General features: G+C 38.3%; 1 protein-coding gene across 1 annotated transcript; it reads right to left on the reverse strand.

Annotated features, from left to right (window-relative positions):
* Positions 1 to 1,471: 1,471 nt before the first annotated feature.
* On the reverse strand, positions 1,472 to 3,817 carry LOC107799318 (uncharacterized). Its single transcript, XM_016622418.2, has 4 exons — positions 3,618 to 3,817; positions 3,422 to 3,511; positions 2,749 to 2,878; positions 1,472 to 1,874 (listed from the first exon to the last, which is right to left on the reverse strand). Exons 1-4 carry the CDS (start codon positions 3,646 to 3,648, stop codon positions 1,805 to 1,807), a joined length of 321 nt encoding a protein of 106 aa, XP_016477904.2. The 5' UTR covers positions 3,649 to 3,817; the 3' UTR covers positions 1,472 to 1,804.
* Between the last annotated feature and the right edge of the window lie 23,701 nt (positions 3,818 to 27,518).

Consider the following 27,518-nt stretch of genomic DNA (forward strand, 5'->3'; position numbering starts at 1 on the left):
TTGCTGTTTGATCATCTCATTTATTGTCCTCTAAACTGCTTTTCATTTGAAACACCTTGTTATTTGCTGACTGAATTACTTTACATCCATAGTACATACTCTTCGAGTAGCTATTTGTATTGTTTTTCTGTATTTTTGTTTTTTCAGTTAGGCAGTGGGTAATTAGTTTCTTGGCTCTGTAGTTAGAGACAAAATAGTTTATCGATTATAATCCTAAAGGGGAGAGACTGAATTTGCTGCAATAACAGTTTGAACTCCTCTCATTAGGTATTCATAAACCTCCATTTCATTACCCTTTTTCTAAGAAAAGCTATTTGCCCTGGGTCTTTTGTCTAGCGATAAAAGTCTGGTACTTAAAGTAGAAAGGCAGGCATAGGCCTCATTTGTTTCTTTTTTTTAAGGTTAAGACGTTTGAATTTAAATACATATCTGAATATCAATATGTGTATTAAGATTAAGACATTTGAATATGCATTTGAATATCAAGATGTGTATTAAGATCTGAATACTAAATGATTTAGACTGTTTTTTTTAACATCTGAATATAAAATTTATCTTTATTTAAAAATTAATAAATATAAAATTCAAATAAAATACTAACTAACTAATATATATATATATATATATATTAATCTACTATTGTGTCAATAAAATATATATTTATTAAAATATGGTAGTTAGTGGTGGTGATGGCTAACGGTGGTGCTTGTGAATGCTGACTAGAGGCGGTGGTTGGTGGTGGTTTTGGTTGATGGTGGTGGTTCTGGGTAGTAGCTAGTGGTGATTAATATGATGGCGATTATAGTTGAGAATGGTAGTGGATGGTGATAGTTAATAGATGGTGGGTGGAGGTGGTGGTTGTGGTTGTGATTGAGGAAGGTAATGATGGGTGGTGATAGTTTATAATGGTGGATGGTGTCATCTATGATTATTAATGCTGATGAGGTGGTTGGTTGTGGTAGTTAAGGTGGGTGAGTGCGTGGTTATGATTGAGGATGATGATGGTGGGGGTGGTGGGTGGTGGTAGTGGCGGCGGCTATGGTTGAGGATGGTGGTGGTGGTGGTAGTTGATAATGGTAGGGGGTGACAACAATTAGTAATGATTGTCGACGATAGCATCTTAATGAAATTAAGTCTTGGTTATAGATCTTAATCATACAAACCTATTCAGACCCATTAAGTGGTTGTGAATTAAAAAAAAAATACATTTAATGATTAAGATTTGAATGTTTAAGATTCAAACTTAAAAATCAAACGCACTTACTGTCTGAGATCTGAATAATGAAGATTCAGACCTCCATTAAGATCTGAATAATTGAGATGTGAATGATCTTAATATTATCCATCGAGTTTTAAATCGTGTGTTATTGGTCCTTGAGAATTTTTCAGTTATTTGAGAAGAGAAATGAAATCTATTCTCCAACTAAGCTTGAAGCGAGAAGTGAAGCACATGCTTCTTAGAACTTAGAAGTGAAACGCACAACTTCTTGGAATTAAAAAGTATCAAACATCTGTGAGTTCAATTCAATACAAATTAAATTGTAATTAAATTAGCTACTTTTAGCATCCAGTATACATAAATGCCGATATTCGTCCAACCCAAAGTTGAAATTATTCTTGTTAGACTGACTTTGTGCACCATTTTTTGAAGCACAAACTCATCTAAAACATGACTTCACTCATATCAAGCAATAACCCCTCGCTTTGCATTGCATTTTCGCTTAAGTGACGAAACAATGGCTTTTAACAATAGTAATTAGCACTAACTGATAGGTGATAGGAGAGAACTCATCATCTATTTTTATCAAAACTTAGATCTACTGCTGTAACTGCTAGCTCTCTGCTTTCCATTTGGAGACAAGTCTTCGAAAAACCTACAACAGATGAAGTCATGTTTAATGCATATACTGATTATATATGTCCAAAAATGAGATTGCTTATAGAAATACACAAATGATGAAGTCATGCTCTGAAAGCTATCTACAAATTTGATAATTATAAACGAACGAAGGATGTCGCTTAGTGGTCAATGAACTGAGTGCAAACTTTAGAGATTAGGATTAAAGTTCAAGTGGAGACAAAAACCACTTGGCATATTCCCATATGTGTAAGCCCTGATGGTCCCATTTACCCGATACTTTTACTAGTGGGAGGTAGTAGGAGGCAGAGCTATGATTTGAAGTTACAAGTTTGGGATTCTACTCTTTTTATTTTATTTTTTGAGTAATTTTTTTTATTATTAACAGAAAAGAAAAATACAACAATTAGGAAAAGTACATATAAGGGGGACAATAGCACCGATATTGTTACCCATATGCCTTGCTATATAATCACTTCTCTGCGCCTCACATTGCCTATGACAGCCTCATGTAGAAGATTCATGGTGTAGCTGCCTGCATTGTCTCACGAGGGCATATAATCTCATAGCCGTGTGAATATTTTCCAAAGGCATAGGACCAAGGCAACACAAACCGGGCTAAACCTTACCTTACTAATCCTATTGAGGCATAAAAAACCTCACCTACTAGCATGCATGTAAAAAAAAAAAATTACTGGATTCCGCCAAACCCAGAACTCAAAGGCTAGCTTCACCTCTGAGTAGGTACCCTGTGGATAATCGAGGTGTGCTACTGACCAGGGCGCCACCATTATAAAATTTTTGAAAATCATAAATGAGGATGGACCAAAAGAATGATTTCAGAAAATTAATTTGCATGGTAATGACAAAATGAGTTTTGAAGAACTTACATTTCCATCATTTTCTTTCTCTTATCACTGCAAATGTAGGAGCTCAGCTGTTCAATCCCCATATTGGAAAATGTCTCGTCTAAATCAAGATTTAACAAATTACATGCATCTAAATTTGCAGAGGACTCAGCTGTACCAGGGAGAGATCTTTAAGTTTCCCTTTAAGATTCTCAATCAAAATAAGACTTGCCAAATAGACATTATGAGAAAATAATAAAAAGATCAAAAACTTCACTTAAACCAATAATTTTTTTTATAATCGAAAAATCTCCGAGCATCAGTAGCGTACAGTAAATTATGCAAATGCCCTTCCTCTCCAACATACACTTAAATATCAGGTTTTTGTCTGCAAAGCGGCATGAACCAATAACGTGCGCCTAATTCACGCATCACACGTTGCGTTCTTCCCATCAGATATTGGGGGCTTTCACTTAAACCAATGCATGATTTATGTCATTTAAGACAAAATTACTTTACAAAATATCCGGAGCTGACCCGAGTGTTGCACATAAATTTCTCTTTTAAAGTAACACTTAATCTGGAACAAAACTAGATAAATAATTCAACAATTTATACAGCAAATAACAAATATTTCACCAATTATTCACTAGTGCAAGCTTCAATTTAACCAAATTTTTTTGTTACAAATTCTGGAGAATAAGAAAAAACTTACTGAGTGCTCGGATGGTCTTCAAATCAAAGTTGTTAGCTAAAGATTCATGACCAATTTTTTGGGCACGTTGTTGTATCAACACTTTCAAACCTATTAATAAATCGTAACAATTCAACCAAATAAAACCTAAGATATCACTCAAAAATAAAAAAAAATAAAACACACACACGCACACATACGAGGAGAGACAACTTACAAGTTAAGACTCGGTTAAAGAACAAAGCCATCGAACATCTTCAATTCTACTATTCCCTAAAATAGCCCTTTCTTCTTTCATCTTAATTGAAAAATTGGTCGAATTTAGGGACAAAAAGAAAAAGCAATTAGCAGAAGAAAAGTTTAACGTGACCAGCGCCTGCTACTTGAAATAAGAGGGGGAGAAGTGTAGTAATATGTTATGATTCAATTGTAATAGAGATAAAAATTAGTTTGGATCAGCTGGGTTAGTTAGAAGTTAACAACCGAGTTAGTTAGAAATTAGTTAGAGTTGTAGGGCCTATCACGTGAGGGGCACATGTTTCCCAAAGTTAGTTATAACTAACTTTCCCTCCAAGCTTCCCCTCCTAGATTTCCCTTCCTATATCAGTAGAATCATTGACTATGGTACACATGCTTTTTCTGTTAATTGTTAGAGATAACTATGTAATTGTCCCACATTGGAATAGGAGTAGTAACCCCTTTGTATAGAGTAGCTATAAATAACACCTTTTGTATTGCATCACACACAACATCAATATATATCATATTTTCTCCCGTGCCTTCTCACATGGTATCAGAGCTATCGTGAGAGATTTATCGCTGTGTATAAATTCCAGCGATTCCGGGAAGTAAAATCAGTCACCGGAACCTTTTTTTTTCCGGCGACTTTCAAAGTTGTTTTGCGTCTGCTTTGTCTCGGTCAGTGTTATGCACAAAATCCAACACTACCACAAGAGTAGTCACTGTCCGGCGACCAAATCCCAGTGAAAATGTTCGGCGGTACTGTAGCTGTCCAAAGAAAATTTTCCGGCGAAGTTCCAATGTTGCGTGTGCCACCTTCCGGCCATTTTTTGGCGACGACTCTTCAGGACAGATTGTTTCCCTTGCAATTCTGAGCCTACCCATCCAGGTTACACCAAATTCCGACCACTTTTTTTTTATTTTTCCGGCGTGAATAATGATTTCAAAAAAAAAGTGGACTTCCGGCCATTTTTTGAAAAAGTTCATTCAAAACAGTTGGGTCTTCTGGTAATTCCGATCCTACCCCTACTGTTTTTATTTCATTCCGACCACTTTGAATATTTTCCGGATGCAACAGTAACTTTCCAACTGCTACAGTAGTTTCCTATTCTGGTTCAGTGTTCCTTACTCTATTTTCAGTGGATTACAGTTGATTATTTCTCTTATTTGGTAATAATTTATAAGATGTCTTTGGGAATTGATGTTTTTGGGTCTAAAAGCATGAGTTCTGAAAACTCTAATGTTATGATTACCTCGGAACCTTTAATGGGAGGTTCAAACTACTTAGCTTGGGCTTCATCTGTCGAGTTGTGGTGTAAAGGTCAATGTGTACAAGATCATCTGATTAAACAGTCTAGCGAAGGAGATGAAAAGGCGATAGCGCTTTGGGCAAAAATTGATGCTCAATTATGTAGCATCTTGTGGCGTTCTATTGATTCTAAGTTGATGCCTTTGTTTCGGCCATTCCAGACATGTTATTTGGTTTGGGCAAAGGCTCGTACGTTATACACTAATGATATATCTCGCTTCTATGATGTGATATCACGGATGACAAACTTAAAGAAGCAAGAATTAGATATGTCTACTTACTTGGGTCAGGTACAGGCAGTCATGGAGGAATTTGAGACATTGATGCCAGTTTTTGCTAGTGTGTCAAAACAACAAGAGCAGCGACAGAAAATGTTTCTAGTTCGTACACTCACTGGACTTCCTCATGATCTTGATTCAGTACGAGACCAGATTTTGGCGAGTCCGACTGTCCCTACAGTTGATGAATTATTCTCTCGATTACTTTGCCTTGCTGCAGCACCAAGTCACCCAGTGATTTCATCACAGATACTTGATTCCTCTGTTCTTGCATCCCAGACAGTGGATGTTCGGGCATCTCAAGCTATGGAGAATAGATGAGGAGGCGGTCGTTTTGGGAGATCTAGACCCAAGTGTTCTTATTGTCACAAACTTGGACACACTCGCGAAATGTGTTATTCCTTAAATGGACGTCCACCCAAAAATGCCTACGTTGCTCAGAGCGAGACTACAAGTAACCAGGGCTTTTCTGTATCTAAAGAAGAATATAATGAGCTCCTTCAGTATCGAGCAAGTAAGCAAACATCTCCACGAGTAGCCTCAGTTGCCCAGACTGATACTCTTATTGCTGGTAATTCTTTTGCTTGTGTTTCCCAGTCTAGTACTCTTGGACCATGGGTCATGGACTCAGGCGCTTCTGATCATATCTCCGGTAATAAATCACTTTTGTCGAATATTGTATATTCACAGTCTCTTCCTACTGTTACTTTAGCCAATGGATGTCAAACTAAGGCACAAGGAGTTGGACAAGGCAACCCATTGTCTTCTATCACCCTAGGTTCCGTTCTTTATGTTCCTGGTTGTCCTTTTAGTCTTGCATCTGTTAGTCATTTGACTCGTGCCCTCAATTGTGGTATATATTTTATTGATGATTCTTTTATTATGTAGGACCGCAGTATGGGACAAACAATTGGTACAGGTCGTGAATCAGAAGGTCTTTACTACCTTAACTCGCTCAGTCCTTCCACAACATGTCTAGTTACAGATCCTCCAGATCTAATCCACAGACGTTTAGGACATCTGAGTTTATCCAAACTTCAAAAGATGATGCCTAGTTTATCCAGTTTGTCTAGATTAGATTGTGAGTCGTGTCAGCTTGGGAAACATACCCGAGCTTCCTTTACGCGTAGTGTTGAGAGTCATATAGAGTCTGTTTTCTCCTTGGTTCATTCTGATATATGGGGTCCTAGTAGAGTCAGTTCAACCTTGGGATTTCGTTATTTTGTTAGCTTTATTGATGATTACTCAAGATGTACTTGGCTTTTCTTAATGAAAGATCGTTCTGAGTTATTCTCTATATTCCAGAGTTTTTGTGCTGAAATCAAAAACCAATTTGGTGTCTCTATCCGCATTTTTCGCAGTGATAATGCCTTAGAATATGTATCTTCTCAGTTTCAGCAGTTTATGTCTTCTCATGGAATTATTCATCAGACATCTTGTCCTTATACCCCTCAGCAAAATGGGGTTGCAGAAAGAAAGAATAGGCACCTTATTGAGACTGCTCGCACACTTCTAATTGAGTCTCGTGTTCCGCTACGTTTTTGGGGCGATGCAGTTCTCACAACTTGTTATTTGATTAATAGGATGCCTTCATCTCCCATCAAGGGTCAGATTCCACATTCAATATTGTTTCCCCAATCAGCCTTACACCCTCTTCCACCTCGGGTTTTTGGGAGCACATGTTTTGTTCATAACTTAGCCCTTAGCTCCTCGTGCTCTCAAGTGTGTCTTCCTTGGTTATTCTCGTGTTCAGAAGGGATATCGTTGTTATTCACCTTATATTCATAGGTACCTTATGTCAGCTGACGTCATATTTTTCGAGTCTAAACCTTTCTTCACAACTGATGTCACTTCTGCTGACCACTATGACATATCTGAGGTCTTACCTATACCGACTTTTGAGGAGTTTAGTAATCCTCATCCACCTTCAACCACAGAGGTTTCACCCATACCAACTTTTGAGGAGTCCATATCCCTCCTAGTTCCCCAGCCACAGGAACACCACTCTTGACTTATCATCGTTGTTCGCGCCCAACATCAGGCCATCTGGTTCTCGTCCTGCACCTGACACGGCTCCTACTGCGGATCCTGCTCCTAGTACACCGATTGCACTTCAAAAAGGTATACGGACCACACTAAACCCTAATCCTCATTATGTTGGTTTGAGTTATCATCGTCTGTCATCTCCCCATTATGCTTTTATATCTTCATTGTCCTCGGTTTCCATCCCTAAGTCTACAGGTGAAGCATTGTCTCATCCACGATGGCGACAGGATATGAGTGACGAGATGTCTGCTTTACATACAAGTGGTACATGGGAGCTTGTTCCTCTTCCTTCAGGTAAATCTACCATTGGTTGTCGTTGGGTTTATGCAGTCAAAGTTGGTACCGATGGCCAGATTGATCGACTTAAGGCACGTCTTGTTGCCAAAGGATACACTCAAATATTTGGGCTAGATTACAGTGATACCTTCTCTCCAGTGGCTAAAGTGGCATCAGTTCGCCTTTTTCTATCCATGGCTGCAGTTCGTCATTGGCCCCTCTATTAGTTGGACATTAAGAATGCCTTTCTTCATGGTGATCTTGAGGATGAGGTTTATATGGAGCAACCACCTGGTTTTATTGCTCAGGGGGAGTCTCGTGGCCTTGTATGTCGCTTGGGTCAGTCACTTTATGGTCTAAAGCAATCTCCTCGAGCCTAGTTTGGTAAGTTCAGCACGGTTATCCAGGAGTTTGGCATGACTCGTAGTGAAGCTGATCACTCTGTGTTTTATCGGCACTCTGCTTCAAGTCTATGTATTTATCTGGTAGTCTATGTTGATGATATTGTTATTATGGGCAATGATCAGGATGGTATTACTAATCTGAAGTAGTATCTCTTCCAGCACTTTCAAACTAAGGATCTAGGCAGATTGAAGTACTTTCTAGGTATTGAGGTTGCTCAATCTAGATCAGGTATTGTTATTTCTCAAAGGAAATATGTGTTAGACATTCTTGAGGAAATAGAGATGACAGGTTGCAGACCTGTTGACACGCCGATGGATCCGAATTCTAAACTTCTGCCTGGACAGGGGAGCCGCTTAGCGATCCTGCAAGCTATAGGCGGCTGGTTGGTAAATTAAATTATCTCACAGTGACTAGGCCCGACATTTCTTATCCTGTGAGTGTTGTAAGTCAGTTTATGAATTCTCTCTGTGATAGTCATTGGGATGCAGTTGTCCGCATTATCCGGTATATAAAATCGGCTCCAGGTAAAGGATTATTGTTTGAGGATCAAGGTCATGAGCAGATCGTTGGGTACTCGGATGCTGATTGGGCAGGATCACCTTCTGATAGACATTCTACGTCTGGATATTGTGTTTTAGTAGGAGGAAATTTGGTGTCCTGGAAAAGTAAGAAATAGAATGTAATTGCTCGGTCTAGTGCAGAAGCAGAATACCGAGCAATGGCTATGGCAACATGTGAACTAGTCTGGACCAAACAATTGCTCAAGGAGTTGAAATTTGGTGAAATCAGTTAGATGGAACTTGTGTGCGATAATCAAGCTGCACTTCATATTGCATCAAATCTGGTGTTTCATGAGAGAACTAAACACATTGAGATTGATTGTCACTTCGTCAGAGAAAAGATACTCTCAGGAGATATTACTACGAAGTTTGTGAGATCGAATGATCAACTTGCAGATATTTTCACCAAATCCCTTACTAATCCTCGCATTAATTATATATGTAACAAGCTCGGTACATATGATTTATATGCTCCGGCTTGAGGGGGAGTGTTAGAGATAGCTATGTAATTGTCCCACATTGGAATAGGAGTAGTATCCCCTTTGTATAAAGTAGCTATAAATATCACCTCTTGTATTGCATCACACACAACATCAATATATATCATATTTTCTCTCGTGCCTTCTCACATTAATGATCAACAATAATTCTCTCTCTATATCTCTTTCAATATTTCCAGTTCTCGAGTGATTGTTCAAGACCAATTCTCCTTATTTTGCTCTTTAGGTCTCTCAATCCAGTCTTCGATTGTGGAGTGCATCATTGGTATCAGAGCCCAACTTTCTTGGATCTGTGAGTGGAAATGGGTGAGCACAACACGAGAATTCAGGAGCTATACAAAGATCTCGATGGACTCCGTGGATCTTTTGAAGGAATCAGTGGTAACATAGAGGAATTGAGAAAAACTATAGATGAAAAGCTAGCTGCATCCATGGAGGAGTTTAGAAGAATTTTAATGGCAACTGTTGGTAGTCAAGGACCACTGGGTGAAGAAGTTCCTCTTAGACAAGGAGCAAGAAGGGCTGAGGATGAAGAAGTTGTCCCTGAAGTTGCTAGACTTCGACGTGGGGAAGAGTATCAGCTGCCTATCAGAGGTCATCAATTGGAATTTCCTAAGTTTGATGGAGTAGGTTTGCGCAACTAGCTGTACCAATGTGAGCAGTACTTTGAAGTGACTGAAACACCAGCAACTTCCAGAGTTAAAATGGCTTCCTACAGGCTCGAAGGTAAGGCTCTTCAATGGCACCAAGTTTATATGAAAACTAGAATCACTAGAGAATGGCCTAGTTGGGGGGGAATATGTGAGTATTTTATACTCTAAGTTTGGGTCTGAACTATTTGATGATCCGATGGGGGATTTGAAGGATCTAAAACAGAATACTACTGTGCAAGATTACATAGATGTGTTTGATGAATTGTTAACTAAGTAGAATTGAGTGAGGAATACATTGTCAGTTGTTTCTTGAGGGGTCTCAAGAGAGAAATTGGACTGCCAGTAAAGATGTTTGCTCCTAGATCCCTACAGAATGTCATTAGCCTTGCAAAAATCCAAGAAGAAACCTTGATTATCCAAAAAGAAGCTCTCAGAAATGCCCCAATTCTTTCATAACCCAGACCTGTTCCAAAACTTTCCAGTAACCCTCATAACTAGACCTATCCCTTATACCCTAAAGCCAACCAAAAATTCCAAAATTCCCAAGCTGGAACCAGCAAAACCATATATAAAAACCCAAAATTCTTGAGCCCTACAGTAATGGTGGAAAAAAGGGCTAAGGGCCTTTGTTTCCATTGTGATGAAAAGTATACACCTGGACATGCATGTTCCAAAAAGAGACAGTTGTTTTCTATTGTAGTAGAGGAACCCATAGAAGAAATAAGGGATGAAGAGATAGACTTGAAATTCAATCCTTCTGAATTTTTGTGTTTAGCAGGAGTAGAGGGGCATGTAGATTCTGAAGGGGTTGTCTTAGCTTATGTATCAATGCATGCTATCACTGGTATGTATAACTACAGGACAATATTCAAAACCATGAGAGTCACAGGATCTGTGAAGGGTAAAGCTGTCAAGATCCTCATTGATATAGGCAGTACATACAATTTTATAGATTTTGAGACAGCTAAGAGGTTGGGGTGTTACTTGACTTAGATACAACCCTTCTCTATGTCAGTAGGAGATGGTAACAAAATGCACAGTGGGTCTATGTGCAAGGGTTTTGAGTGGAAGATGCAAGGAGTGCAATTCTTGTCTGATATGCTAACACTTCCTTTGGGAGTGTGTAACATGGTCCTGGGCATTCAATGGCTCACTACCTTAGGGGATATCCTTTGGAATTTCCAGAAATTGAGGATGGAGTTTAAACATAAGGGGCAGAAGGTATCTTTGAGAGGCATTCAACCACCAGCTTTGAAGCTGGTGGAAAAGGGCAGATGCATAAGCTGTTAGCTAAACCAGCTGAATTGTCCATGATGTCTGTCTGTATGTTCACAGCAAATTCAGAGTCTGAACCATGCTTATGGGGTTTAGAAGGACAATGTTCTGTGGAAAAAGACAAAACAAAACTGCAAGAACTATTAGAGCAGTACAATGATTTGTTCGAGGTCCCTACAGGGTTACCTCTACACAGGGATCATGATTACAGGATAGTGTTGAAGGAAGGTACATTTACTATCAATATCAGACCATACAGATATCCCAACATTCAGAAAGAAGAAATTGAGAAGATGATTGATGAGATGATGAATGCTGGAGTGATTAGGGACAACACCAGTCCCTACTCTTCACCAATTGTTATGGTGAAAAAGAAGGATGGCAGCTGGAGGATGTGTGTAGATTACAGGGAACTTAACAATCACACTATTAAGGACAAATTCCCAATTCCAGTTATTGAAGAACTACTTGATGAGCTACATGGTGCCAAGTTCTTTTCAAAGCTGGATCTCAGGTCAGGATATCATCAAATCCGGATGTTTGAGGATGATATTTGTCACACCTCCTTTTTCCGCCCCCGCGGGGGGTGAAGGAGTTTTTCCAGTTAAAGGACAATCGAAACGGGATTTGTTTGTTTATTTCAGAGTCGCCACTTGGGAGATTTAGGGTGTCCCAAGTCACCAATTTAATCCCGAATCAAGGAAAAGAATGACACCATATTACAGTCTGCGCACCAGAAATCCGGATAAGGAATTCTGTTAACCCGGGAGAAGGTGTTAGGCATTCCTGAGTTCTGTGGTTCTAGCACGGTCGCTCAACTGTCATATTCGGCTTGATTATCTGATTTTATATAAATATGAACTTATGTGCAAATTTTAACTTGTTACCGCTTTCATAATTATCATTATTATTTTTACAAGGAATTGCAACGTTGTGAAAATGTATCTCGAACCGCGTCACAATCAATGTACCCATGGTCGTCGACACACTTTGACTCCGTTGAGATTTGGATTTGGGTCACATAAATGTGCACCCGAGTTTAAGGTAATTAAATTATTAAAGGCGCGCCTAAAGTGACTAGCATATCATTTACTTTGGGTAGGGCCGTGGAATTTCGCTAAACGGTCCATCCCGAAGTCTAAGAAATTTTAAAGAAAATATTTACTGAGGGCCCCGCAATTTTGTATTTTATTTGGCGAGGCTCGTCTCATTTTATTTAAAAGGATAAACCTATAGTGACTACATTTCTTCTATCAAGTTCATCTCTAAAAATAAAAGGAAGTCCCTCAATTAATTACATGCTGAAAAAGTCGAACTTATTAGTTATTAGTTTACGGCTAATGCAAATGGAAAATTGCAATCGAGTTTGTACAGAGAGAGATTGCTTCCGTTCTATATTCTATTATTTAATAACATTGGAACATGAGATTGACGCACAATAATATCAAAACAGATTACCTGTTCTTCGATTAATTTAAACTAACATTATTAGATGAAGAAGTTATACATATGCAACCTCATTACTCATTAATCAGTCAACTGCATTTTTATACAAAGAAAGGAAAATTATATTCAAACACAAATCTAAACAGGAGGAATTCAACAGGAACAAAGCCTGATTAATATTTCATTTCGCTTCAAGCCGAGAGTGTACAAATGTGTACCTGAAAATGGCAGTACAAGAACAAAAGAAGGAGAAGTCAGCAGCAATAATAACACAACAACAGCAGGTTCAGCAACACCGCAAAACCAGTAGCGACCAGTAGAATAACCCAGTAACAGATTGAAAAATCAGCAATATCAAAATGCAATCGCAGTCAAAGCAGAAGAGAGACGGATACAAGATGCAGTAGTTTACTGATTTTTGAATAACACTCAAGGAAAGACAAACGGAAATTATTCAAGTAAAAGTTCAACTTGTCTTTCTCTTTTACTCTCAAATTCTGAATTGTCAAAATTCTTTCAAGTTCAAATCTCTTCTCTCCTCTCAAGTCTTGACTCTTATCTAAGTCTTACCCTTTCAAGTGTCAAAGTTCTCCTAAAATGTTCAAGTCAAAAAACTCCCTCCAGAAAATAATCCTCCTAATCCTAATCTTCTCCCTCCTTATGTCAAGAATCACTCTTATTTATAGCAAGACTCTTGTCTTGAACCTCTAACCCGAAATATTCCCCCAATGGCATGCTTTGTCCCCACTAATTAATATTTTCTTTATTTTAAACCTTTGTCCCTCATACCTACATGCTTTGTCCCCCACTACATTAAATAAATATATCAATCCCAACCCATTACATTTTGTCCCCCATGCCTAACATAAACACTTACAATATTCCCCTCACTACATTATGTCTTGTCCCCCATTATATTAAACAATTATATCAAACCCCACCCCATTACATCTTGTCCCCATGCTTAACATAAAGAATTATTCAAAATGTTCAATTCCCAAACTACCCCTCCGACCTTATTGCAATTACCATTTTACCCCTGAACGTACTGCAATTTACCAAACTACCCCATCAGCTATAACTAATTCACCTAATCAATCTCAACCAAAATATAGCCAATATGACCAATTTCTAAACAAATTCAACAACAAATCATATGAACACAGATGAATCATACAACTTCAAATTAATGGAAATAAATTAACCATATTGGGAACCAATCCTGGTTAACTTAGACCAAAAATGGATGAGCAAGGAAACAACAATATTAACAATACAATACATGATTCAAACTAAATCAACAAATCAAAAACCAAAACATAAACTCACATTAAATCACTGGATTAAAAACGAACTTCAAACAAAGATGAACATGAATTAAATCTATCTTAAACAACAAACATGACGGATTCAAACGATTAAACCAACATATTTTCCGATTACAACTAAATTTTTTTAGACAAATAAATAAAAAAACAAAACCGAAGAAGAAACAATTATGAATTTAAACTTGAATCTAACAACATTAACAATTTCTGAAAAATACATAAAACATGAAACAAACTGAAGAAATAATTAATTAAACTTCAACTTGATTCTAACAAACATTAAACTAACAATTTCACATGAACAAACTGAAAAATTAACAAAATGATGAACATGAAACAAAACAAAAAATCAAACCGATTTTATATTCGAGAATATTAAAAACAAAATACGGACAAAAAATGAAACTCAAAACCCACTAACCGGATCGAAACGATGAAGAACTTGAATGAAACAAATCTGCCCGGAAAGAATTATCGTGCCAAGACTGCCAACGACTTAATGGATCTTGAATTTAACGACGAACTCACCATTCTTTTAACCTTGACTAACTCAAAACAACGATCGACGACATCGACCAAAACTCGAATAAAGAAATGGTGGCAGCAAAACTGCAGGTGCGGCTGGTTTTGTACGTGAAGCAGAAGCGAAGAAGACGAAGATGAGGCAACAGTGACAAGCATCGTCGATGAAGATGGAAGAAGAAGCAGCGACAGCAGCCATGGCAGTGACAACTGGAAGATGTAGGCAGACACGACGGCATGGAGGAGCTGGAAGGAGGGGTCGTTTGCAGTGGGGTTTCAGCCATGGGAGGGCAGCTATGGAGGCTGTGGATGGTGGTTGATGACGAAGACGTAGCAGTGGCAGCACGAAGGAGAAGAAATAGCAGCAGCATGGACTGAAGAAGCAGATGACACAGCAGCACGGAGGAGAAGAAATAGCAGTAGCATGGACTGAAGAAGCAGACGACGCAGCAGCACGGAGGAGCTGGAAGGAGGGGTCGTTCATGGCGAGGTTCTGTTCGAAGAAGAATATGAGGAGGGGGAGGTCGTGTGAGGGTGGTCGACGTTGGGCAACAGGGTAGCAGCAACGGGGGGGGGGGAGCCATGGTTGCTTGGGGTGTTTGGGATTTTGGGGCGGATGAGTTTTCTCAAGTTTTTAGGGTTTTGTTTTCTTTTTGTTTTGTTTTGTTTTTTTGGAAAAAATGAAAAATGAAGAGGGGTTAGGTATTGGGGTTATGGGGCGGACCGGGTCGACTCGTGTGGAGATGGACCGGGTCATGGGAAAGGTTGGGTATTTTTGGGCTTGTAGCTTGAATTAGAAGAAGAGGCCCAATTCCGATTTTTTTGTATTTTTTCTCTCTTTTCTTCTTTTATTTTTCTAAAACTACATTATAAAAATACTTAAATTATTATTAAGTTATAAATGCGTAAATTAGCTCCCAATAACAATTAACGCACAATTAAGTAATAATCAAACATAAAATTGTACATTTGGACATTAAATGCTAAAAACGCAAAAGATGCCTATTTTTGTAATTTTCAATTTTTGTAAAACAAACTTAATTAGTAACAATTGAAGAATTAAATTCTACATGTCAAATGCGACATATTTTTTGTATTTTTTATTAATTTAACAAATAAACATGCACAGACAAATACAAATAATTATCCAAAAATGTCACAAAAATTCTCAAAATTGCACACCAAGAAAAATCATTTTATTTTGAATTTTTTTGGGAGTAATTCTTTCATAGGGCAATCACGTGCTTACAGCTGCCCCTCTTTGCCCGAAGACACGAAGGGTTTTCGTGCAAAGATAAAGTGAGCGATTTTTGCCCATCCGAGTACTCCGTGTGAAGCATTTTTTTTTAAAAATATTTAACCGAACCTTTGCTTCAAAGGTTTCCTACATATCCCTGGCTAGAAGGGGAATCAGGTTAATGTAGTTCGGGAAGTTTTGGTAGCTAGGACTACCGTGGGACTGCAAGGTTACTGCTGTTGCATGCTATTACCACTGCTTACCGATCTCCTTGTTACACCGTGCTTAAAAAAAATAAGAAGCTAGGCTAGACTGCAACTTGTTCTTGTTGCCTTGCTTTCTTGTCGGCTTGTGTTTCCTCCGGTGCTTTTCTTCCGTGAATTTGGGGATGACACTGGCCCTTTGCTTTTCTGAATACCAGTTTTCATCATTTTGCTCGGTCCGCTGGGGATATGGCTTCCTTCATTAAGCTTTTCGGTGGTTCCTCTGGGGATACGTCTTTCTTCATCAGATTTGTTATGCTGGGCATAATTAAATGTTCACAAGCCGCTTATTTCAAGACGCGTCTTTTCTTCCTTTTGACTCAGGCGCTTGAATTTGTGCTGGGACCTCTTGTTGCAACCTTCTGCTTCCCGGTGCTGGAGATTTTTATTGTTTCCTGCTGGGGATTCCTGTTGTAACCTTCTACCTTCCGGTGGGGTTACTGATTTCAAAATCTGCAGTATAAGACTGAAAAGTATTCCTCTCGTTATACAGGTGGGCGCCTGACTTCAAAAAACAACTTTGAAAAATAAAACGCCTTTCCTCTCTTCAGGCGGGCTCCTGACTTCAACAACTTTGAAAATAAAATGTCATTCCTTTCTTTAGGTTGGCGAGATTTCAACAACTTTTAAAAATAAAACGTCTTTCCTCTCTTCATGCGGGCTCCTGACTTCAACAACTTAAAAAAATAAAATGCCTTTCCTCTCTTCAGGCGGGCTCCTGATTTCAACATCAACTTTGAAAAATAAACGCTTTTCCTCTCTTCAGGCGGGCTCCTGACTTCAACAACTTTGAAAACGAAATGCCATTCCTTTCTTTAGGTTGGCTAAATTTCAACAACTTTTAAAAATAAAACGCCTTTCCTCTCTTCAGGCGGCCTCCTGATTTCAACAACAACTTTGAAAAAACAAACGCCTTTCCTCTCTTCAGGCGGGCTCCTGACTTCAACAACCTTTGAAAGTAAAGTGCCATTCCTTTCTTTAGGTTGGCGAGATTTAAACAACTTTAAAAATAAAACGCCTTTCCTCTCTTCAGGCGGGCTTCTGATTTCAACAACAACTTTGAAAATAAACACCATTCCTCTCTTCAGGCGGGCTCCTGACTTCAACAACAACTTTAAAAATAAACGCCATTCCTCTCTTCAGGCGGGCTCCTGACTTCAACAACAACTTTAAAAATAAAATGTCATTCCTTTCTTTAGGTTGGCGAGATTTCAACAACTTTAAAAATAAAACGCCTTTCCTCTCTTCAGGCGGGCTCCTGATTTCAACAACAACTTTGAAAAGTAAACGCCTTTCCTTTCTTCAGGCGGACTCCTGATTTCAACAAAAAAGAAATGCATCTTCTATGGGTAAAATAAACTTAGGAGGAAATGCATCTCCTATGGGTAAAAACAAACTTAGGAGGAAATGCATCTCCTATGGGTAAAATAAACTTAGGAGGAAATGCATCTCCTATGGGTAAAAACAAACTTAGGAGGAAATGCATCTCCTATGGGTAAAAAACAAACTTAGGAGGAAATGCCTCTCCTATGGGTAAAAACAAACTTAGGAGGAAATACATCTCCTATGGGTAAAATAAACTTAGGAGGAAATGCATCTCCTATGGGTAAAAACAAACTTAGGAGGAAATGCATCTCCTATGGGTAAAATAAACTTAGGAGGAAATGCATCTCCTATGGGTAAAAACAAACTTAGGAGGAAATGCATCTCCTATGGGTAAAAAACAAACTTAGGAGGAAATGCCTCTCCTATGCTTCAACAACAACTTTAAAAGATGCCATTCCTATGGGTAAAACAAACTTAGGAGGAAATGCATCTCCTATGGGTAAAAATAAACTTAGGAGGAAATGCATCTCCTATGGGTAAAAATAAACTTAGGAGGAAATGCATCTCCTATGGGTAAAAACAAACTTAGGAGGAAATGCATCTCCTATGGGTAAAATAAACTTAGGAGGAAATTCATCTCCTATGGGTAAAAACAAACTTAGGAGGAAATGCATCTCCAATGGGAAAACTAAACTTAGGAGGAAATGCATCTCCTATGGGTAAAACTAAACTTTAGGAGGAAATGCATCTCTTATGGGTAAAAATAAACTTAGGAGGAAATGCATCTCCTATGGGTAAAAATAAACTTAGGAAGTGCGTCTCCTAGGGGTAAACCATTTCCTTAAAAACTTGTGTTGTCTTCCCTCGTAACTGCTGGGGATTGTTTTGCTGGGGATGAATTTTCCTTTTCTTCCTTACCCACTCTGGGTTGTCCGACCCTCTTGAAACTTGGTCGAAATTCTGTCGAGGATGCTTCTACATCTCGATGATCCGCTGGGGATAACACTGCAAACTGCTGAGTAACCCTGCTGGGGATAACACTGCTGAGTAAATATGTTATCTTACTCCTTCCAAAATTACTTCCTTTTAAGTAGGATGTTTCATTCCTCTACAAACTACTTCCCCCTTTTTTTCTTTTTCTTTTTTTTCGTTTTTTTTGCATAGCTTATTCCTTCGAAGACTACCTCCCTTAAGACTCGTTTTGCCTTTCCCCGAAAGGAACCACTGAGGATATCGATTTTCACCAAACTTGTGTTGGACTCCTCAAAACTGCTGGGGATGATACTGTTGGGGAATTTTTTACTTACCTGTTGGGGGATAAAATGTTATCAACTGGGGATAACGCTGTCGAGGATAACACTATCGAGGATAACACTGCTGGGGGATTCTGATTCCTTTAGAACTAGTGCTTCACTCTTCGGAAGGCTGTTGGGAATGATACTGGCCTTTTGCTTTTTCTGAGCTCAAGTTTCATCCCTTTGTTCTGTCCGCTGGGGAACAACTTCCTCCATTGAAACTTATTATGTTGGGGCAACACTGGTTCAAAGACCACTTCCCTTGAGACTGGTGTTATCTTCATTCTTCCCCGAATGGGTACCTGACTTCCAGAAAATTTTCTAAATGGAAGGAAAATTTTCTGCCCCAGTTTGATAATCTCCCTTGTGGCATGCATTTCCGTCATCAATGCCATTTCCTTTACCTGTTTCAAATCAAACAAAATTTGTTAGTTTAAAGCGCGGTGGTTGGTTGTGATACGTCATCAATGCATTCCCTTCTTTTGTGGCATAGCTCGGAAACTGGCATTTCCCCGACCTTTTAGTCTCGTATGAATTTCCCACACCATGCTCATTGCTCTCTTTGCTTTGTCCATGGGCCTCGGCCTTGAGGTTTATAACCTTTGATTTCGGCAAGGATATCCCTTTTGACACTCGTCAATCCTTTTGTCAATTCCCTTTTGCTGGGGATATCTTTTTTTTTTGACACTGGCCTCGCGCTTGTTCCTTGCTGACTATACCACTTGGATGTACTAGTCAGATCTCATCTTGTATGATTGGAAAGTTGATGGCCTATTTTGAAGTCATTTCTCACTTGTTCTGACCAAACAGACTCTACTGGGGAATTTTCTATGAAAGGAGAAAGATAAAAAGGAACATAATAAAAGACAAAGGAAAAAGATGACTCTTTAACAAAAGAAACTATAAATAAAAACCTATCAAACGGAGATACCGACTCTAATGGTCATGACATGCATATGTGGCCTATCCTCCGCCGTCCAAGATCTTCCCTTGACGATTCCCCATCTGATTCCCAATCTTATTCGACTTGTAGTGCCCGAAGGGTTTTCACTATCAAGCCTCTCTTATTTTGGTTTTTCTCTCAGCTTTCATCGCCTTGTGGTGTCCGTAAAGATTTTCACCGATAAGACTCTCTCATTTGTATCACTTTCCAGCTGGGGATTTGGAGTGTTGCCGGTATGACTCTCTCTGCTGGAGATTAGAGTCCTTTCTATTGTGGAACAGAGTGTTATGTTCACCGATAAGACTCTCATTTGTCTGACTTGTCATCCTTTGAAGACTGATCAGAAGGTCTTTCTTTGGACCGTAATGTGGGTTTTTGGATAGGCTAGAAAGAAAGGGTATTAAAGGCCCAAAAACAAATCAATTTGGGATTCAAAATTACAACCTTCGGAACTATATTTGTTTACACTATGCACACTATGCACATTATGCACCCTATGACAGAGCCGTGAGGCGCCTACGTATCCTCTTTGAGGAATCAGGTCAAACGTAGTTCCCAATTCCTCCGTTTTCTTCTGACTTTTTTTTTTGTTTTTTTTTTTCTCTTCTCTTTTTTTTTCTCATTTCTCCTTTCTTTTTGTCGTTTTTTTTCTTCTTCTTTTCTTTCTCCTTCTTTTTTTCTTTTCTTCTTCTTTACCTTCCAGGCTCGTATTTCCTAGTCATTGCTATTGATTCCGAACAAGGGGTACGAAAAAAAAACAAATAAGGCTCAAAAGGGTTAACAAAGGATAAAGTGTTTAGGTATCAGAACAAAATGCCTTCGTCATTCCAGCCTTCAAAACATGCCAAGTGCAAACAACACAATTAAACAGAGATTTGTAGCCTCTTCTGACGGTGCTGGACTTGACAATTATATTCACACATTTGCTTTTTCATTTGTCATTTCTAAAGCACCGTTTGGCAACACTCTCACTCTCATTATCATGAACGACCCTCATGTCAATTTGGCGAATCTTGCTTTTAACGGTTTTCTTTGTGTTTTACTTGCCCTAGTTCCACATGACTCGAGCTCTGAATAATCTCAAACCGTCCTTATTTTCTTTAAATGTTCTGATCACCTCTCCAGGGTTTTATGATTAACTTTTAAGATTAGGCCCAAACTGTGTGCGCATGTCATGTCACTAGAATCGGTGCTGAACAAAAATGATAAAAGGACTAAACAAAGAGATGACTGGAAATAATAAAAGACCGGATTTTGCATTAGACTACCGGTGAAATGGTTTGAATAACAAAATAAACAAAAACAAACCAGAATAAAATCCTAAAACAACCTGGACAATCTTAAACAAACCGCTATGACAAAACGGAAAGATAAGACAGTTTGACACAAGACAATATCCGAATTACAACCCTAATAATCCGAACAACAGAAATGACAACAAAATAAGCCACCACAAGCTTCTCTCTTGCTAACCAAGGAACGGAGCGTCCTCCTACTTTATCAAAATTGACATCTTAGCCACTGAGCTTCGCATCAATATTGTCCAGACCATTGCCAACTTCAATATCATCAACCTTAGTCAACAATTCCCCAATAGGATTCGAGTGCTTCTGTCATCAGGCATGATCCCCGCAAAGTGTGTATCATGATATGCAGGTAAAGGATCCCGCGCGATATTTTGGGTGTCATTGTCCGGCTTACCACAAACCAACCACCTTAACTTTCTTTGCGATTTAAAACAAAACAGGTTAGAATGGACTCAGTCGGTCCTCATTATTAACATTTTTTTTTTCCTTTTTTTTCTTTTTTTTTCTTCGATTTTTTCATTTTTTTTTTCATTTTTTTCATTTTTTCATTCTTTTTCATTTTTTTCTTTTTTTTTTCATTCTTTTTCATTTTTTTTCCTTTTTGTCGTGGTCGAATCTTATGGAGATTGCCTACGTATCATGACCCCGCATGAATCAGACCTTGCATAGTTCGGACCAATAAAAGATAAACAATACTAAACATTTTTTTTTCAATTTTCATATTAAAACAAACTGGGTTTCAAAGGTTTGAAGATGACCTACAAACTCGAAAATCAAACAACCCACATATTCTAATAAAAAGATTAACAAACTCCAAAAACAAATGGCCAGCTTCCTTTCTCTGTTTGACAAATGCAACCGAACGGTTATTTTTGCAAACGTTGCCTCTTCTAAATGTCACATGAATTTTGAGGCCGGGGAGGATTATTTTATGACACTTTACAAACTTGTCCGTTCTTTTACGAAAATAGCCTTTCGACAACTGAAAGATACTCTAAGGCTATTTCGGCAAGAACGGTTAAGACGCGGCCGAAGCTGGCTCGGCATATTTTTGACTAAAAATCCAAACGGTATTCACCTGACCGCTGACTCTTTGTTTTTTTTTTCAAATTACAATAAAACGTGGTGTTGCAAACACGGCCCTTCAGCGCCTCGGGGACGAAGATTTTTAAGGCTGTGTGGGTCAACTGGACCAAAATCCTAAAAAAATGACCCAAGGTGGCTGTTTATACAAAGTCAGCCTTCCGGCGTCCCTTTCGGGAACATTCAGCTATTTTTGACAAAAACAACATCACCCGACTTATTTATGACCCTTTTTATCGTTTTTCAAAATGGAAAACTCAATGTTGCAAACACGGCCTTTCAATGCCTCGGGAACGAAGATTTTTAAGGCTGTGGGGGTCAACTGGACCAAATCTTAAACATGACCCAAAAGTGGCTGTTTATGCAAAGTCAGCCTTCCGGCGTCCCTTTCGGGAACATTCGGCTATTTTTGACAAAACAGCATCACCCGACTTACTTTATGACAAAATTAAAATTTTGACATGTTTTTTTTTATTTATTTGTTTGTTTTTGGTTATTTTAGCAAAAAGGGAGGTTGGACCCGATGAGGGTTGCCTACGTATCTCACATCCGGTGAGAATCAAACCCGCGTAGTTCGGGAAATTAAACAAACTATTTTAAAAACGACTTTTTTTTTATTTTTAGCATTTCAAGCAAAATAAATGAATAAAATAAAAAAGACTATTTTAAAAAAAAAAACATATTTTTGCTTCCGTTGGCAAATAAACTATTTTGAAACAAACTCAAGACTCTTTTTCTTTTCCCATAAGAGAACAAACTATTTTCTTTTTTCTATTTTTTGAAAACGAGACAGAACAACATTTTTTGTTCTATTTTTCCTTTGTTTTTAGTAAAACAAATTAAAACAACATTTTTTATTATTATTTTCACAAATTTTCGGCAGAGTTCGACGGTATTTGGGCATTGGGTTTCCAAAAAATAAACAATTAACTCCCTAACCGCTATTTCCCGCTATTTTTCGATTTCACAATATTCATAATATTCAAACACCGGTCAGCGAGACAAAATAAATGCACGGAAAACAAATAGGATGCATTAGGATGGTCTTTTCATATCAGGTTGCTAGTCCTAGACGGACCCAACCCTTGTGTTGAGTCCCCTAAGTCAAATGCAACGTGATGCAAATAAGCGTTCCTACTAGGGATCCGGCATGAAGTCACGTTATTCTATGTTCAAAACCTGGGTCGGTGTTCTAGACAGTGTACCCGAGCGGACAACTCGAGTTGAGGAAGGAGCTCCTTTCCGGGAACCAAAAGGCCAGCCGGCTTAGAAACTTTCCGAGCCTCTTTTATTTAGGGTATGACACTAACAGAATAGGGAGTCTCAACCAGTAAGCACATCCCCGGAGGTAAGAAGAGAAAGGTTTCGGCACAATTTATATACAGTTCAGATAATATCAAAGCGGTAAAAGCAGCTTTTAGCACATTAGGCTCAAAACATGTAAAAATCAGATAAAGCCAAATATAACAATTTATCTAAGCTCGAATTTCTAACCCTGAACCAGTGGTTCTGGGTTATCTATCCCCAGCAGAGTCGCCAGAGCTGTCACACCTCCTTTTTCCGCCCCCGCGGGGGGTGAAGGAGTTTTTCCAGTTAAAGGACAATCGAAACGGGATTTGTTTGTTTATTTCAGAGTCGCCACTTGGGAGATTTAGGGTGTCCCAAGTCACCAATTTAATCCCGAATCGAGGAAAAGAATGACTCCATATTACAGTCTGCGCACCAGAAATCCGGATAAGGAATTCTGTTAACCCGGGAGAAGGTGTTAGGCATTCCTGAGTTCTGTGGTTCTAGCACGGTCGCTCAACTGTCATATTCGGCTTGATTATCTGATTTTATATAAATATGAACTTATGTGCAAATTTTAACTTGTTACCGCTTTCATAATTATCATTATTATTTTTACAAGGAATTGCAACGTTGTGAAAATGTATCTCGAACCGCGTCACAATCAATGTACCCATGGTCGTCGACACACTTTGACTCCGTTGAGATTTGGATTTGGGTCACATAAATGTGCACCCGAGTTTAAGGTAATTAAATTATTAAAGGCGCGCCTAAAGTGACTAGCATATCATTTACTTTGGGTAGGGCCGTGGAATTTTGCTAAACGGTCCATCCCGAAGTCTAAGAAATTTTAAAGCAAATATTTACTGAGGGCCCCGCAATTTTGTATTTTATTTGGCGAGGCTCGTCTCATTTTATTTAAAAGGATAAACCTATAGTGACTACATTTCTTCTATCAAGTTCATCTCTAAAAATAAAAGGAAGTCCCTCAATTAATTACATGCTGAAAAAGTCGAACTTATTAGTTATTAGTTTACGGCTAATGCAAATGGAAAATTGCAATCGAGTTTGTACAGAGAGAGATTGCTTCCGTTCTATATTCTATTATTTAATAACATTGGAACATGAGATTGACGCACAATAATATCAAAACAGATTACCTGTTCTTCGATTAATTTAAACTAACATTATTAGATGAAGAAGTTATACATATGCAACCTCATTACTCATTAATCAGTCAACTGCATTTTTATACAAAGAAAGGAAAATTATATTCAAACACAAATCTAAACAGGAGGAATTCAACAGGAACAAAGCCTGATTAATATTTCATTTCGCTTCAAGCCAAGAGTGTACAAATGTGTACCTAGAAATGGCAGTACAAGAACAAAAGAAGGAGAAGTCAGCAGCAATAATAACACAGCAACAGCAGGTTCAGCAACACCGCAAAACCAGTAGCGACCAGTAGAATAACCCAGTAACAGATTGAAAAATCAGCAATACTAAAATGCAATCGCAGTCAAAGCAGAAGAGAGACGGATACAAGATGCAGTAGTTTACTGATTTTTGAATAACACTCAAGGAAAGACAAACGGAAATTATTCAAGTAAAAGTTCAACTTGTCTTTCTCTTTTACTCTCAAATTCTGATTTCTCAAAATTCTTTCAAGTTCAAATCTCTTCTCTCCTCTCAAGTCTTGACTCTTATCTAAGTCTTACCCTTTCAAGTGTCAAAGTCCTCCTAAAATGTTCAAGTCAAAAAACTCCCTCCAGAAAATAATCCTCCTAATCCTAATCTTCTCCCTCCTTATGTCAAGAATCACTCTTATTTATAGCAAGACTCTTGTCTTGAACCTCTAACCCGAAATATTCCCCCAATGGCATGCTTTGTCCCCACTAATTAATGTTTTCTTTATTTTAAACCTTTGTCCCCCATACCTACATGCTTTGTCTCCCACTACATTAAATAAATATATCAATCCCAACCCATTACATTTTGTCCCCCATGCCTAATGTCACACCTCCTTTTCACTTACACCCACAAGGGCGTAAATGAGTTTTTCCATTTAAAGGACAATCAGAACGGGATTTAATTATTAATTATTCAGAGTCGCCACTTGAGAGATTAATGGTGTCCCAAGTCACCGGTTGAATCCCGAACCGAGGAAATTTATGACTCTGTTAACAGTCCGCATACCAGAAATCCGAGTAAGGAATTCTGTTAACCCGGGAGAAGGTGTTAGGCATTCCAGGGCTCCGTGGTTCTAGCACGGTCGCTTAACTGTTGTATTTGATTTTATCTGATTTTAATACATGCTAGCTTATGCGCCTTCTATTCATAAATCGCTTTTATCATTATTTATTTTATAAGAATTACGATGTCGTGAAAACGCGTTTGGAACCCCGTCGCAATCAATGCGCCCGTGGTTGCTGACACATTTCGACTTCATCGAGATTTGGATTTGGGTCGCATCAATGCGCACCCAAATTTAAGAAAGTAATTTAATTAAATCGTGCCTAAAGAAGCTAACGTAGTATTATTTTGGGGAAAAACCATGAAGTTTGCTAAATGGCCATTCCAAATTCTAATCATTTCGGTAATTATTTATTGAGGGCCCCACATTTATTTATTTGTGCGGTGAGGCTCGTCTCAATTTGTGAACCTCTTTTCTATCATTATTTATTTTTAAGAATTACGACGTCATGAAAACACGTTTCGAACCACGTCACAATCAATGCACCCGTGGTTGTCAACACATTTTGACTTTGTCGAGATTTAGATTTGGGTCACATCAATGCACACCCGAGTTTTAAGAAGGTATTTTAATTAACATCGCGCTTAAAGATTCTAACGCATTGTTATTTTGAGGAGGGTGGCGAAATTCACTAACACAACCTTTCCAACTTTAGACGGTAAGATAATTATGCTATTAAGCACTTAAGGATTCTAATTGATTAAAGCCAGTACTTTGTTGAATTTGAATTTGAACATCCAGGTAGAAATGCTGAGCAAATGGGCTCTGAGCCCATAAGGCCCAAATCATGTCATTGCACATGCTGCAGGCACAGGCCCTTAGAGCGCTAGGCGTCGGGTATAAAGCAGGCCCAAAATTTTAACTTGCAGTCGTACAGCCCAGGGATCGAATCCTTGGGCACCTTTTGATTTAACTAATTTCTCAAGCCTTAATGCACCTAGGCCCTAATTCGATTTATCACCTAACCAAAATCTGGGCTACCTGCTAGTACGCCAGGCCCAAAACTGGCCCGGTATGAAGCTATTGATTGTACAATTCATATTAGCCCAAAATTAAAAGCAGTCATGTGTATTGAACTCAAAATCAATTACAACTTTGCAGACTTAACTTCAGCAGACTGTGGAGCTTAAACAAACTGAAAACTACAATTGCATAAACATGAAATGCACAGTCTAAACAGTCCACAGCCCTGATTACATACATGAATCTAAATACCAGAGTGCCCACTTACTAATAAAAATGATCAAACTCATGCTTGACAGTTCATCAGTCCCAATTATACAAACCAAACCAGGATTAATCTAGTACCTAAAGGACATGAGTGAGCTAACTGTTTTATATACTAAGTTAAACAAAAAAAACATAAAAAAAAATCAGAGATCAACTTCAGACAGCATGTTTACTTCAATTCCATAAACTTGAGAGTTACAGAACAAGTACCTGGAAATTGAAATGTAAATAGAGAAAAAGAGAGGAATCAGCTACTTTCAACAGCAACAACAACAAACTCAGCAATGTTACACCACAGAAATACAAGCAGATTGCTTTGAAAACCAGAAATATAAGCAGACTCCACAGATCAGTTTAACATACTTCAAATATACTCCTGACCCTCACAGCTGCACCTAAGCACCTCTGTAATAATGCTAAACCCAAAACCCAAAACTGAAATCCAAGACTAGTGATGAAACTGTGAAGTTGTTTCGGATTTCTCCATTTTTGATGTTTTTTTTGAATAATCTTAGAATTAAAATGCTAACTGAAATCAAAAGCAGGAATGAAAGCTCAAATTGAAACTCAGGGCTGAAGGCAGAAGAAGAGAGAAGAACCCCCTTTCCCAAGGAATTTCATGCCCTTTTATAGGCAACCCCAAAGAGAATAGATCAGATTCTGATTTTCCAATCAGTCCCTCCCTATTTTCAGTTTGGTCCCTCTATTCTTAACTTGCTAAACAAGTAAATGCATTACAATTATTAAAATCTACATTTGCACCCCATTCTAGAAGGCCCTAAGGTATTCCTCTACCCATACAATACCTATACTGCCCTTCCATATACCTTGATATTTTTATTCCTATCAGAACTACCCTTTTCCATACCCAGATTACCCCTGAAAGCCTCTCAAAATTACTGAACCTACCCTCATCCTTAACAACTATACCCAATACCCTAACCCAATCTAAAACTAACTAAAATTAATTAATTATCATTCAAAAACTAACTAATCAAACTGACCAAAACCAATTTTGTCCAATTATACCAACTCAATCAAGCTAAATGAAATTA

The sequence above is a fragment of the Nicotiana tabacum genome, chromosome 20, assembly GCF_000715075.1.
Source record: "Nicotiana tabacum cultivar K326 chromosome 20, ASM71507v2, whole genome shotgun sequence".
NCBI lineage: Eukaryota > Viridiplantae > Streptophyta > Magnoliopsida > Solanales > Solanaceae > Nicotiana > Nicotiana tabacum.